Source organism: Panulirus ornatus, chromosome 56, assembly GCF_036320965.1.
Source record: "Panulirus ornatus isolate Po-2019 chromosome 56, ASM3632096v1, whole genome shotgun sequence".
NCBI lineage: Eukaryota > Metazoa > Arthropoda > Malacostraca > Decapoda > Palinuridae > Panulirus > Panulirus ornatus.
This window is the reverse complement of record NC_092279.1, coordinates 3,196,845-3,212,935: the sequence shown is the minus strand read 5'-3', so window position 1 is coordinate 3,212,935 and position 16,091 is coordinate 3,196,845. Positions and strand designations below refer to the sequence as shown.

Genomic DNA, 16,091 nt, shown 5'->3' with positions numbered 1-16,091 from the left:
TGGGCCTGGAAGTGGAAAGGGAGCTGTGGTTTTGGGCATTATTGCATGACAGCTAGAGATTGAGTGTGAACGAATGGGGCCTTTGTTGTCTTTTCCTAGCGCTACCTCACACACATGAGGGGGGAGGGGGATGTTATTCCATGTGTGGCAAGGTGGCGATGGGAATGAATAAAGGCAGACAGTGTGCATTGTGTGCATGTGTATATATGTATATGTCTGTGTGTGTATATATATGTGTACATTGAGATGTATGGGTATGTATATTTGCGTGTGGGGACGTGTATGTATATACATGTGTATGGGGGTGGGTTGGGCCATTTCTTTCGTCTGTTTCCTTGCGCTACCTCGCAAACGCGGGAGACAGCGACAAAGCAAAATAAAAAAGAATATAAAAAAAAATTACTGTGATAGACCAGAATACAATATTCACACAGAAACCCCTTGAATAAGCTTGGAAAGTCTGCATTCTTGGATGCAATCATTCAGCAGAAGAGGAAGATCTTTCTCTAATATGGGAGATATGATATCTAGGATGTATACATGTTTGCACCCAGGAATGCAAACAATACATTTCTTTTTTAAGATATGATCCAGACATTGCAGGGAAAATACCCTTTCCCAAGGCCAAAAGATTTTAATGACTTATCCAACCCAAGCTATGTATCAAAAAGAATTCACCTCCTGAAAGTTTACTTCTATCGAATGCACACCCCAATTAACCTGTCTCTCTCGACTGCTGAACTTATACACTTGCTTTAATTTACGACTACTCTCAACTTCTCCATTCATTCACTTTCCGAAGCTCAGACATCAGTGCTGTTGTGCAGTTCTGTCTCGAATCTGCCACCAGCATCATGTCATCAGAATCTGCCACCAGCATCATGTCATCAGAAAACAACTGACTCGCCTTCCTGTCCCCACTTATCCCCATCCCCACACAAACTACATACCTACTTCTCTCCCAGACCACTTGCATTCACTTCCATCACCACCCAACCCATAAAGGAATTAAACTGCCATTGTGAAATCATTCTTCCCTGTCAAAGACCCACCTTCACCTAGAGCCACTCATCTTCTCTTGCTACTTATACATTTGCTTCATTCTCTTTATAATAAGTCTGCAATGCTTGTAGCAGCTACCTTTCCATACCAGAGAAATCAGAGGCCATAAAAATCTAGGTAAAAAGGTAGATAAAGAGGATGCTAGGAAGTACTGGTTTAGTATTAGGGTGGTGGATGGTTGTAATTGAATAAATAGTGAGACAATGAACACTGATAATTTACAGAGGTTTAAAAGGCTACTAGATGGCATAAAAACTTTAGAAGATGGGGGCCCCACAAGTGTAGAACTCTCCCTGTACTGCACTAATTGATAATTTACAAATAGATGATAACCATGAATTAATAACATCTCCCACACGAGAATCTATATCAGCCTTATCATATGCTTTCTCCAGATCCACAAACTCCACATACAAGTTCTTCAATTTCTATTGGATGGTATTTCAGTGCACACATTCTTCAAAGCAAATATCTGACCCACATCTTCTTACCACTCCTGATGCTGTACTGTTCCTCCAAGTCTGAAGCTCTGTGCATGCCACCACCTTCTTAGTCAACACTGTGTCATACAACACATCGCTTTCGTTCGCCTTGCCTTTATACAGTGGCACTGTACATGCATTCTGTTAACCTTCAGGTACCTCATCACGAGCCATACATACAATGAAGATCTTGATTAGCTGGTCAACAGAACAATCACCCCATTCCTCAAGAACTTCAGCTGCAGTCCAACTGCTTTGCTGCACTACATCTTACACATGGCTTTCACCACCTCTTCTCTTTTCACCAAATCACTTGCTTTGACTCTCTTACTTCACATAATTCCACTTCCAGACATCCTTCATCTCCCATTCCTGTCACAAAACACATCCAACAGTCCTTCAAAATAATCACCACATCTCTTTGCCTTATTTCTGCCTGATACCATTTTCCCATTTGCCCCTTCACCATTGCTTCTTCTGGTCTCATGTTTCTCTCATACTATCAACCTCTTGACCTTCAGCCACATTCTTTTGTACATGTCCCTACCATTTGCACTTCTCATCAGATAATGCCCACACATTTCTCTTGTCTCTATATATTTCTATATCTTTGATGCTTGTTTCCTTCTGGAACTACCTCAAGTGGGTGGCAATAGAAATAGAGTCTCCATTACTAGTAACTCCAGTGCTGCTTCTTAGCTCTTAGAGCCTAACCCGTAACAGGTCACTGGCAGAGGACAAGTCTAATGCAGTGTTTGCTGAGGATCCTACCTAATGTTTCTACCGACTACTTCTACTAATTGCTCCTGCCTAATGTTACTACCTACTACTTCTACCTAATGTTTGTACTTAATCCTCCTATGTAAATGTTCCTACCTACTACTTCTACCTAATGTTTGTACCTAATGCTCCTACGTAAATGTTCCTACCTTCTACTTCTACCTAATGTTTGTACCTAATGCTCCTATGTAAATGTTCCTACCTACTACTTCTACCTAATGTTTGTACCTAATGCTCCTACGTAAATGTTCCTACCTACTACTTCTACCTAATGTTTGTACCTAATGCTCCTACGTAAATGTTCCTACCTACTACTTCTACCTAATATTTGTACCTAATGCTCCTATGTAAATGTTCCTACCTACTACTTCTACCTAATGTTTGTACCTAATGCTCCTATGTAAATCTTCCTACCTACAACTATATATTATTCCTACCATTTTGCCAAAAGGCAGGGCTAGCACATAGCGCTCACAAAAGGAAAATCTAGAGTTACAAAGAATGAGCTGTGCGAGTTAAGTGTTGTCAAGTGTTATGCGGGACGTGGAGAGATTGCACATTTGTAGACAGAATGCCAGTGGTCCACATAAGTGTGAGGCAGAAAGAAAAGACAGCTACCTGGGTCAGAGGAGTGCAACATGACATTCAGTGAAGTGTTGCCTCACTATGCAGCCATCACTAACCCTCCCAATACCCAGGTGGTTGCCTACCAGCTACTACCTGCCTACCTCTTGTCTCTTTCGCAAGCAACTTTAACTTCATTGTCCCACCCCTCTACCCTCTTAGCTGTCCACATCCCATCTTCCAAAGCTACACACTTTCACCACTCTCTGCCCCTTCCAGTCATTTCTTCTTTCCTTAAAGCCTTTACAGACCTTCACCCTCACTTCCACCAAGTAACAATCAGACATCCCACCAGCTGCCACCTCACAGCACATTCACATCCAAGGGTCTGTGCTATGCATACCTGTCACAGAAAACATAACCCAGTAATGCCTGCTTTTTGTCACTCCTACTTACCCTAATATGTATGTCTCTTTTTAAACCATATTGCTTAATGATTAAGAAAAGGAAATAGAGGGGTTTCATTCATATTACTTTGATGTTAACTTTGTCCCAAGGGATTGTGCGGAGGACACCAAGCTCTGAACCCTCCACATCCAAGCTGAAGTAGTCAATAGTAGTGGTGTTAAGAGCCAACAGGATGGAGTACATTGGCAAGCACTGCACTTCTGCATACCCCTCACGCTTGTGGCCTGTCTCCAGGCTGCTGATCTTTCCGATGTTGAAGCTTTGTTTGAACATCACCTTGTATGGATTAAAAGATCATGTTACTTCATTACGTAGGTAATTCATGAGAAAAGTATTGGTGGTTTGAAAATGATAACTTGTTGCAAGTCAGTATAAGTCAAGGACTCCATAAAAGTAGTAAATAATGTAGTTTTTCATTATACGTATAATATTGTTTTGAAAAACATTTACATTAATATAGTTATAGGTGTAATAACTGTGCAAGTAAGAAAAGCATACCGTTCATAAAGCTTACAGTGTTTGGATATGGATATGTGCTGAGACAAGCGTTGACAGACCAAGCTTTCCGGTTCTTCTTTGTCAGCAACTCATAATTCTTGGGATCTCCTTCAATGATCACACCACGCCAACCAAGCCGTTTCTCAAAGACAAGGGTGTTGGAGCGTGTCTCACCATCAAGGGCACCACACTCCACAAAGAACCCACCCACCTGTAGAAGAATATAGTAAACAGAGGCTAAAGGAATGTCATCAAGTCTTGGTATAATATACATGACTCTAATCTTGAAACTTACAAAATTTCTGTGTCTGTCTCTTTGTCCTTATCTCACTTATTTGCAAGCCCACCAACAAATAAGAAGCTCACAGTTTGTGCATGTACACCTATACTTCTCTATATGGCATTTTGGCCAGAATATCTAATAAGAGTAGTCATATTTCTCACGTGTACTGAGATGCCCAAACTCAAAGCCGTAGATAATAAGGCTAACCACGTTACAAGGTCATGAGAAAGAATCTCGCTTGGCCAAATGATCAGAGGGCAGAGTCTAACATGAACAAAAGGTTGAAAGGTGGATGCTTGCATGGCCACAAGGTTAAAGGACAGTCTTACTGTGCCCTAAGGGTAAGAGGCATAGGCCCAACTGACCATAAAGACAGGAGGAAAAATACTTAACCTGAGCATAGGGTCAGATGAAAGAGACTCACCTGATCACCAAGGATCTGACGGATCTGTTGTGACTGGCCCATGGAGGGGTCATCTTCAGTGCTGTGAACCAGATTGTATGGTTGGTCCGAGGGAGGATGCAGGTACTGTGCTCTGATCCGCTGAAACACAAGTAACACATTATAGTTATTTGTTTATGAATTCTTATCAAAACTCAAGCATGCACATATTCTATGAGGCTAAAAAAAATTTAAGGTGTATCTTATGGAGTTTTCATCAGCTTTCAGGGATATGTATGGCTTTGAAAATGTTTTGGTGAACACTTCGGAAGCCCTATAAACAGTTAAGCATTCAAGGGTGGAATTCTGTTCATTAGTAGTATTATTTCAAACATATTACAACTGCAAAAATTCAAAAAAAAAAAATTACCAAGGGATTGGAAAAAGGTAAACATCGAAGCTTTCTATAAGAAAGGAAACTTGGAAAAGGCACTGAACTAAATAGACTGATTTCTCTAATGAGTGTGGTATGTAAGGCTATGAAAAAGATTACTCGAAAAAAGTGGGTGACTTTCTGTGAAGAAGAAATTACCTTAGAGACAGCATGGTTTTAGGGAAAGGTCACGAGTGACAAACCTCGTAGAGTTCTATGAGCGAGTTGTTCAGTGTTAGACAAAAGGGAAGGCTGTGTGGAATGTGTGTATCTGGACTGCCAGAAAGCATTTGATACTGTACCATATGCAAGGCTGATTAAGAAGCTGGATCAACAGGCAGAAATAAGGGGAAAACTACTTTGATGGACAGATGGTTATCTCTGTAACATAAGGACACATGTTAGAGGGGCCCCTCTGCAAATGGGTCGAGGCGACCAGTCCTTATGTTTCTGTTCTGGAACCACAACTCTTCTTCATTTATGTAAATAAGTTACATGAAGGCATTTATTTTTACTACCTGATTATCTTTGCAGATGATGCAAAGGTCATAAGAGAAGTGAAAAGCAAGGAGGAATGCATCACCTTACAAGGAGACCAACACTTGATTGATGAAATTCTCCTGAACAGTTTTAAAGTAATGAGGATGGGGCAAAATGAAAGAAGGTCTTAATATAATTAATAATCCAGCAAGAAATAAGCTTCAGGATTCTGTTTATGTGAAGGACTTGGGAGACGACACTGTCCCCAACCTGTGATCAAGAGTCCTACATGATGAGAATCGTTAAGGAGACAAGCTGTCTACTGGCAACTGTCAGAATAGCACTAAAGTACATAAATATGGAAATATATAGCAGGAGATACATAAACCATCTACGGCATATGGTTGAGGGAGGGATACTTCAACAGGTGATTAGGGCAACAAGCTTAGCATGCATGAACTTCATAAAGCACATACAAATAGGGATAACTATACCACCTTGAAATGCTGGATGGAGATCTCTGTACTACCTAGCACAGGTGACAGGGCAGATGAACTGGGGTATCTGAAACATCATGAGTGGTGGGGTGTCTGAACCATCATGGGGGAAAGTGAGTGTTGTAGTACCTGAACCATCTTGGGGTAGCTGTGTGTTTGGGTGGCTGGATCCCCTTATGTAGCTGGGTGTTGGGGTAGCTGACCCATAATTGGTAAGTGGGTGGTGGGGTAGCTGAATCATATTTGGAAATTGGGTGTTGGGGTAGCTGAACCATCTTTGATAGATAAATATTGGGTTAGCTTAATCATTTTAGGGAGCTGAGTGGAGGGGTAGCTGAATCATGGCGACTGGTTGGTGGAATAACAGAACCATCTGAAGTACTCGGAACAAAGTGCCTTGGGAATTAAAGCAGCTGTATGGTGGAGAGGGTTAACTGGACTCCTTAGGGATTGGATAGAGGTAACTAGACCACACAAAGCAGCTGGATAGGAATACTTAAACACCTATGGAATATGGATAGTGATTATCTGGACCACATAAGGGTACCTGGTCCTTATACGAAAGATGAATCACGGTGGAGGTAAATGGATAGTGTATTACCTGAATGAGGCGTGGGTCATCCTGATTGAGGGAAACTGGAGCTTTCATAAGCTGGTCAAGGGGTACCACCACATCATCTGGTCCTGGGTACCGGGCCATGGCTGACGATGGCACTGCAATAAGATGCACTTATTACTCATACTGGTGAGGCTAAGTTTCTAGCATAGCTAGTATACTTTACTAAGGCAACATTCATTACAAACACAGCTAAGACATTTGCTAACTCAAGACAATCTTTTACCAATACAAGTTCGAGTCTTCATTAATACAGATGAGCTCAGTACATGATGCTTGTACAACCTTTCGTTTCCACACATTATTTTTGTTATCACCAATGGTAAGGATCATTACTGATATGTTAAGCTCACTTCTGACACAGGTGAGTTTTTTCACAAACTCTGGTGAGATCTGTTACGAAGAAAAGTAAGACTAATTACTAACACAGGTGAGGCTCGTCACTGACAGTAGTCTTGTTATAAACTCAGGTGAGGATTTCTACCTAGCTAATGCATGTCAAATGCCTTACCAACACAGATGAGAGACTGTTAACTCTAGAAAGGATTAATACAAGTGAGATTTATAACTGACACAACTATGGTAAAGTTGTGCTGCAAGTGAAACTCATTTTAAACACACCAAAAGCTGGCTACTAATACAGGTTCGACTCATTACTAACACAAGTGAGACTAGAATTACACAACAGAGATATGTTATCAACAAAGGGGCTGCTCCTTTCTGACGTAGATGAGACTAAAATAGGTGAGGTATGCTACCAGCAAGGGAATGGCTTTCTCCAGATGTACATGAGGCTAACACATGGGAAGTATGCTACGAACAAAAGGGTGGCTCCTTTTAAACATACATGAACTTAACACAGATGTGATATGGTACCAATAAAGGCATGGCTCGTTTCAAATGTATGTGAAATTAATACAAGTGGGATGTGCTACTAACAGAGAGACGGCTCCTTTTTCTAATGCCCATGAGACTTACTCAGGTGAGTTTTGCTTCTGACAAAGATATGGCTATTTTCTTATGTAGATGAGACTAACACAGGTGAGGTATGCTACTCTCTCACATAGATAAGACTAACAATTGAGACTTGTAACTAATACTCACGATTCAGTACTCTTTTACCTGACACTTATCACTGACACAAGTTCATTACGAATGTAGAAAAGATGTGTTACTTCAAGCTCATTGCTATAACAGGCACATAGCAATACCCACTTCTATAAGACCTATTATTATTACATGACATGATCAACACACATGCATTTCAGAGTTAATGCTAGAGTACATTTTTTTTATGGTTAGGTTTGTGTACAGTGAGGCTTGCTACCAACACTTACTAACACTGGTGAGACTTGTTACAAATACAGAGATAGCTCGTTAATTATATTATATTAACAGTCTTTGTTAATGTACATCTGAAGAACACTAAGAATAAATGAATTCTGTTATGTAAACACATAAACTCATAATTGATAACAGGTGAATATTTGCAAGTGAAGTATGTAACACTTGTTATCAATTACACAATAAGCCTTTGTACTAAGACAGATGAAATTCATCAACAGGAGAGATGAAGTTCATTAGTAGTACAAATAGGAAATATTGTTATCACTGGTAAGGCTTGTTATCGAAACAAGTATGGTTAATTACTGACATAGGTGACTTACGGTGTCATAAAATAGTAATCATCATTAACAGGGGTGATATTCATTATTTAGACACGACATTACTAGAACATGTGACCCTCTACAATCACTTTACTAGTTTTACTAGTAAAACTCATGTGTGATGGTAACTGTCTCCCAGTAAGAGTTGCTAGGTTAACCTGCTGCCATCTCTAACTAAATCACTTCTTAGAAGTTAGATTCCTTCTAAAGCCAGATAAGACAGTTAATATTCCAGTGAGCTTCATTAATAATGCTGGTAAGACTCCTTGACTTAGGCATATGTACCATCTCTGGTGAAGGTCATTACCAGTGTGACTGGTCCCTGACACTTGAGATTTAATAGTGAGATCTTCCAGACTTGTGAGATTCTGAGACCTCTTTCTGACTCTGGTGAGAATCATTACCAATGGCATTTCTTCATGGCTCCAAGTGAAATTCGAGGAGATACAGTGTCGCCTCATTAAACTTGTTACTATTAAGATGACTCTTTACATAGACAGGTTACCAGTGAGACTCATTTCAAACAGATAAGATCCACTGAGTGTGAGATATCGTCTTAGGTAAGGCATTAATATTTGAGCTCTATTAATGGGAAAAGGATCCATTGCCTCTGGGATTACATCCAAACAAAGATATAACCAGAGTTGTAATGAAGATTCAGGGATTGTGGCACATCAATTATATAGGTATAATTTTTGGTTAGTGGAATATCTCATTTTTACTTGTAATACTTGGTCCCATTGGGATATTATACTAATGCAAGTAAGACCAGGAACTAGTGATTCACCTAACACTGACATGGTACTAGTGGGATTACCTTACTAACACACATAACACTAGGTACTGGTAATTCATCTTACATTGTTAGGATAAAGGACTATTGATTCATCCAAAACGGTAATACTAGGTACTAGGAAGGTATCTTACTAAGAAATGTAAGACATTGTAATAATGGTTTATATCTTTCAAATCAAATGTAAGACATTGTAATAATGGTTTATCTTTCAAATGTAAGGCTAGGTACTTGTGAAATGTCTCACTAGCAAAGGTAAGACATGGTACGAGTAGTTTATCTATAACAGGTAATACTAGGAACTAGTGAAGTATCTTACTGACACAGGTAAATTCATTGCTAGTGTCCCAGGCCCAATTTCTATGAAAGAGTCATAGTGGTACCCAGGACCTCTTTTCATGGCTACTCTACGTCCAGTAGCAGGAAAATGTATACTCCTTTGGAATGGAAAGTTCTGTAACGAGACTGTACTCCCAACGATACAGCCTTTCCAAAGTGAATTTTCACGTGCGGTGTAATCATCAGGCAGAGTCCGGTAACACTTAACATTTATATATTATGTTATTATATTATACTTTGTCGCTGTCTCCCACGTTAGCGAGGTAGCGTAGGAAACATGAAAGAATGGCCCAACCCACCCACATACACATGTATATACATATACATCCACACATGCACATATACATACCTATACATCTCATCGTATACATATATATATATACACACACAGACATATACATATATACACATGCACATAATTCATACTGTCTGCCCTTATTCATTCCCGTCGCCACCCCGCCACACATGAAATGACAACCCCCTCCCCCCGCATGTGTGCGAGGTAGCACTAGGAAAAGACAACAAAGGCCCCATTCGTTCACACTCAGTCTCTAGCTGTCATGTATAATGCACTGAAACCACAGCTCCCTTTCCACATCCAGGCCCCACACAACTTTCCATGGTTTACCCCAGACACTTCACATGCCCTGGTTCAATCCACTGACAACACGCCGACCCCGGTATACCACATCGTTCCAATTCACTCTATTCCTTGCCCTCCTTTCACCCTCCTGCATGTTCAGGCCCTGATCACTCAAAATCTTTTTCACTCCATCTTTCCACCTCCAATTTGGTCTCCCACTTCTCCTCATTCCCTCCACCTCTGACATATATATCCTCTTTGTCAATCTTTCCTCACTTATTCTCTCCATGTGACCAAACCATTTCAAAACACCCTCTTCTGCTCTCTCAACCACACTCATTTTATTACCACACATCTCTTTTACCCTTACGTTACTTACTCGATCAAACCACCTCACACCACATATTGTCCTCAAACATCTCATTTCCAACACATCCACCCTCCTCTGCACCACTCTATCTATAGCCCACACCTTGCAATCATATAACATTGTCGTAACCATTATTCCTTCAAACATACCCATTTTTGCTTTCCGAGATAACATTCTCGTCTTCCACACATTTTTCAACGCTCCCAGAACTTTCACCCCCTTTCCCACCCTATGACTCATTTCCGCTTCCATGGTTCCATCCGCTGCCAAATCCACTCCCAGATATCTAAAACACTTCACTTCCTCCAGTTTTTCTCCATTCAGACGTACCTCCAAATTGACTTGTCACTCAACCGTACTGTACCTAATAACCTTGCTCTTATTCACATTTGCTCTCAGCTTTCTTCTTTCACACACTTTACCAAAGTCAGTCACCAATTTCTGCGGTTTCTCACCCAAATCAGCCACAAGTGCTATATCATCAGCGAACAACAACTGACTCACTTCCCAAGCTCTTTCATCCACAACTGACTGCATACTTGCCCCTCTCTCCAAAACTCTTGCATTCACCTCCCTAACAACCTCATCCATAAACAAATTAAACAACCATGGAGACATCACGCACCCCTGCCGCAAACCGACATTTACTGAGAACCAGTCACTTTCCTTTCTTCCTACTCGTACACATGCCTTACATCCTTCACTGCTTCTAACAACTTGCCTCCCATACCATATATTCTTAATACCTTCCACAGAGCATCTATATCAACTCTATCATATGCCTTCTCCAGATCCATAAATGCTCCATACAAATCCATTTATTCATAAGTACCCAAGACCAGTTTTTATGCAAGATTTCTGGTGTTACCCAGTACCTTTCTGTGCTGCACTACTTCCAGTAGCAGGGAAATGTAGACTCCCTTGTAGAGGGAAATTCTTTGACAAGACTGTACTTCCTGTGGTACAGCCTTGCGAAGGTGACTTTCCGTTCTTCACTTGCGGTGTAACTTTGTGCAGGCAGAGTCTGGTAACACCCAAATATATATATATATATATATATATATATATATATATATATATATATATATATATATATATATATATATATATATATTTTTTTTTTTTTTTTTTTTTATAATTTGTCGCTGTCTCCCGCGTTTGCGAGGTAGCGCAAGGAAACAGACGAAAGAAATGGCCCCCCCCCCCCCCATACACATGTACATACGTCCACACACGCAAATATACATACCTACACAGCTTTCCATGGTTTACCCCAGACGCTTCACATGCCTTGCTTCAATCCACTGACAGCACGTCAACCCCTGTATACCACATCGCTCCAATTCACTCTATTCCTTGCCCTCCTTTCACCCTCCTGCATGTTCAGGCCCCGATCACACAAAATCTTTTTCACTCCATCTTTCCACCTCCAATTTGGTCTCCCTCTTCTCCTCGTTCCCTCCACCTCCGACACATATATCCTCTTGGTCAATCTTTCCTCGCTCATTCTCTCCATGTGCCCAAACCATTTCAAAACACCCTCTTCTGCTCTCTCAACCACGCTCTTTTTATTTCCACACATCTCTCTTACCCTTACGTTACTCACTCGCTCAAACCACCTCACACCACACATTGTCCTCAAACATCTCATTTCCAGCACATCCATCCTCCTGCGCACATCTCTATCCATAGCCCACGCCTCGCAACCATACAACATTGTTGGAACCACTATTCCTTCAAACATACCCATTTTTGCTTTCCGAGATAATGTTCTCGACTTCCACACATTTTTCAAGGCTCCCAAAATTTTCGCCCCCTCCCCCACCCTATGATCCACTTCCGCTTCCATGGTTCCATCCGCTGCCAGATCCACTCCCAGATATCTAAAACACTTCACTTCCTCCAGTTTTTCTCCATTCAAACTCACCTCCCAATTGACTTGACCCTCACCCCTACTGTACCTAATAACCTTGCTCTTATTCACATTTACTCTTAACTTTCTTCTTCCACACACTTTACCAAACTCAGTCACCAGCTTCTGCAGTTTCTCACATGAATCAGCCACCAGCGCTGTATCATCAGCGAACAACAACTGACTCACTTCCCAAGCTCTCTCATCCCCAACAGACTTCATACTTGCCCCTCTTTCCAGGACTCTTGCATTTACCTCCCTAACAACCCCATCCATAAACAAATTAAACAACCATGGAGACATCACACACCCCTGCCGCAAACCTACATTCACTGAGAACCAATCACTTTCCTCTCTTCCTACACGTACACATGCCTTACATCCTCGATAAAAACTTTTCACTGCTTCTAACAACTCGCCTCCCACACCATATATATATATATATATATATATATATATATATATATATCCCCGGGATAGGGGAAAAGGAGTACTTCCTATGTATTCCCCTCATATCGTGAGTGAGGGGCTAGAAACCATCCTTTTCTTGTCGCTTTTAATTTCTAGAAATTGGAACAGGAGGAGGAGCCAAGCGAAGAGCGCTCCTCTTCCTTCGAAGGCCTAGGATGGAGTGTCTGAATGCTTGATGTGGTTGTAGCCAAAATGAAAAGTGCTATACCAAAGAAGATATTTGGAATGTGTGAAAGGAGAAATTTGAGTGTAAATGTGAATAAACCACGCGTATTAGGATAAGCAATTGAGAGAGACAGGTTACTTGGAGTAAGAGTTTGAACGGAAAGAACTTGAAGGAAATGAAATGTCTCAGAGCCCGAGGAGTGGATGTGGTAGCAAATGGAACCATGAAGAGATGAAGTGAACCAGTGTGTGGCGAAGTGGTGAATATCCCAGACGCAATGAGGGCCAGTGTGGATAGAGAGATCACAATCTCTGAGGGCCTAGATGAAGTCTCTTTTGACGGTATAGTGGCATACCAAGAACTCGCATCCCATTTGTGCCAGTAATGGCACATAGGCGAACTCCTGAGAGGCCTGCTGACGAAGGAGACCCAAGCTTGGCTTTCATGAATGTTTATGTTTTACTCTTGTCCCTTCCTCAACCTTTTTAACCTTGTAGTCATTTTATTTCTTGGATGTTATATGTACATTTACTTCCTCCCCTCCTCCCTCCATTTACCCCCTTAGCTTCATAGGGAAGTTCAGTCCTATCGGAAGTCCTTTGGCACTTCGTATCTATCATCAGCGTCGATAGATAACCACCTCTTTTCTTCCTTTACTACTAGAACCCAACTATGAACTCCCTCTCTGGTGTAGTGTAATATTGGAATTTTGGTCTCACACTGATAACAGATAAACCTTACCCTGTGTGTGAGGACTCCCATGACCTTATCTGTAATCAGTTAGGCTTTTGGCCATTTTTCATAGACTGGGTACATACACCCTGGACATATATATATATATATATATATATATATATATATATATATATATATATATATATATATATATATATATATATATATATATTTCTCTAGCTGAAACTACATGGGCGCTGCTGCTGAGCCAAAGATGCATGAGAGTGGAAGAGGACGAGAGAGAGAATAGGAGAAAGCACATTTGAGGAAATGAGACTATAAAAGAGGAAGGAAGGATGGGATAGGAGGGAGAGAGAGAAAGAGGGAGGACTGGGGTAGACAAAACACCCAGACAAACGGACATAAAAAATACAAATTAAATGGTGGTAAGACTCCACAAAGACCCTTAGAGACCCTCAAAGACCTCCACACACGCCCACACACACACACACACACACACACACACACACACACACACACACACACACACACACCAAGACAGACAGACAGACGTGAAATTACGACTTGGCTCGTCAAATAAGACCGACCAAAATGGTAGTGAAAGTCGACGAAGAGCCACGGAGATAGATAGATAGATAGATAGATAGATAGATAGATATACACACCTCGAATGGACGATAAGTTTAGCAGATGCGACTGAAGATAGAAAATAAGTTACCCTCGCGGCCATGGGCCGGGGGATAGTCAATAGAAGGAAGAGGAGGAGGAAGAGGAGGAGGAGGAGGAGGAGGAAGAGGAGGAGGAGGAGGAGGGGGAAGAGGAAGAGGAAGAGGAGGAGGAAGAGGAGGAGGAGGAAGAGGAGGAAGAGGAAGAGGAGGAGGGGGAAGAGGAGGAGGAAGAGGAGGAGGGGGAAGAGGAGGAGGAAGAGGAGGAAGAGGAAGAGGAGGAGGAGGAAGAGGAGAGGAGGGGGAAGAGGAGGAGGAGGAAGAGGAGGAGGGGGAAGAGGAGGAGGGGAAGAGGAGGAGGGGGAAGAGGAGGAGGAGGAAGAGGAGGAGGAGGAGCAGGAGGAGGTTATGCCTGAGTGAACATCTATTGTTGGCCGGCATGGCGCAATGTGTTCATGACTGGCTTTGAAGGTGAAGGTGAGGGGGCGAGGTTGAATGACTTGGGGTTAAGGTGAACACACGCACGCACACACACACACACAAGCCTGGATCGCTTGATGGTGAGGTTGAACGACGTGGGGTTGAGATGAACACACACACACACACACACACACACACACACACACACACACAAGCCTGGATCGCTTGATGGTGAGGTTGAACGACGTGGGGTTGAGATGAACACACACACACACACACACACACACACACACACACACAAGCCTGGATCGCTTGATGGTGAGGTTGAACGACGTGGGGTTAAGGTGAACACACACACGCACACACACACACAAGCCTGGATCGCTTGATGGTGAGGTTGAACGACGTGGGGTTGAGATGAACACACACACACACACACACACACACAAGCCTGGATCGCTTGAAGGTGAAGGTGAGGGGTGAGGTTGAACGACGTGGGGTTGAGATGAACACACAATCCTGGATCGTTTGAAGATGAGGGGTGAGGTTGAACTTGGGGTTAGGATAAACCGTGGGGTTGAACATTAGCCTGGATCGCTTGAAGGTGAAGATGAAGGGGTGAGGTTGAACATGGGGTTAAGACGACCACTCTCCTGGACCACTATCTTTACACATTGTGTGATGAGGTTGACGGTGAGGTTAATGGCCGGGAGGTGGAAACTCCAGTCACATTGGCCCGTGTGGTGAGGTTGATTTAGGAGTGAACACTGGCGTGGAGGTTTGAAAATGAGGTTATCTTCCCTCAAACACATTAATATGTGTGGGGTTGTGGGGTGGTGGGTGGGGTTGGGTTTCTTCGCCTGGGGTTTTGGGATGAGCAGTCCCAAAACTAATTGCTGTTGTGAGTGGTTGAATGGCCTGAGTGGCTCACACAACCTCACACAACCTCAGTGTCCTCACACAACCTCACTGTCCTCCTCACACAACCTCACTGTCCTCACACAACCTCACTGTCCTCACACAACCTCACTGTCCTCCTCACACAACCTCACTGTCCTCACACAACCTCACTGTCCTCACACAACCTCACTGTCCTCACACAATCTCACTGTCCTCACACAACCTCACTGTCCTCACATAACCTCACTATCCTCACACAACCTCACTGTCCTCCTCACACAACCTCACTGTCCTCACACAACCTCACTATCCTCACACAATCTCACTGTCCTCACACAACCTCACTGTCCTCACATAACCTCACTGTCCTCACACAATCTCACTGTCCTCATATAACCTCACTGTCCTCACATAACCTCACTGTCCTCCTCACACAACTTCACTGTCCTCACACAACCTCACTGTCCTCCTCACACAACCTCACTGTCCTCACACCACCTCATTGTCCCCACACAACTTCACTGTCCTCACACAACCTCACTGTCCTCCTCACACAACCTCACT

General features: G+C 42.4%; 2 protein-coding genes across 5 annotated transcripts in view; one reads left to right on the top strand and one right to left on the bottom strand.

The window, feature by feature from the left end:
• The window catches only part of LOC139765831 (apolipoprotein D-like), a 342,288-nt gene that overhangs the window by 147,849 nt on the left and 178,348 nt on the right, over window positions 1-16,091 (top strand). The window lies entirely within an intron of this gene.
• Window positions 1-16,091, bottom strand: part of LOC139765826 (uncharacterized) — a 141,655-nt gene that overhangs the window by 10,972 nt on the left and 114,592 nt on the right. For all 4 annotated transcript variants that reach the window (XM_071693637.1, XM_071693639.1, XM_071693638.1 and 1 more), the window contains 4 exons: window positions 6,531-6,643; window positions 4,562-4,681; window positions 3,871-4,065; window positions 3,423-3,632 (listed from right to left, as the gene is read on the bottom strand). In XM_071693637.1, coding sequence (XP_071549738.1) covers window positions 3,423-3,632; window positions 3,871-4,065; window positions 4,562-4,681; window positions 6,531-6,643 — 638 coding nt within the window. The remainder of the gene's footprint in view (window positions 1-3,422; window positions 3,633-3,870; window positions 4,066-4,561; window positions 4,682-6,530; window positions 6,644-16,091) is intronic.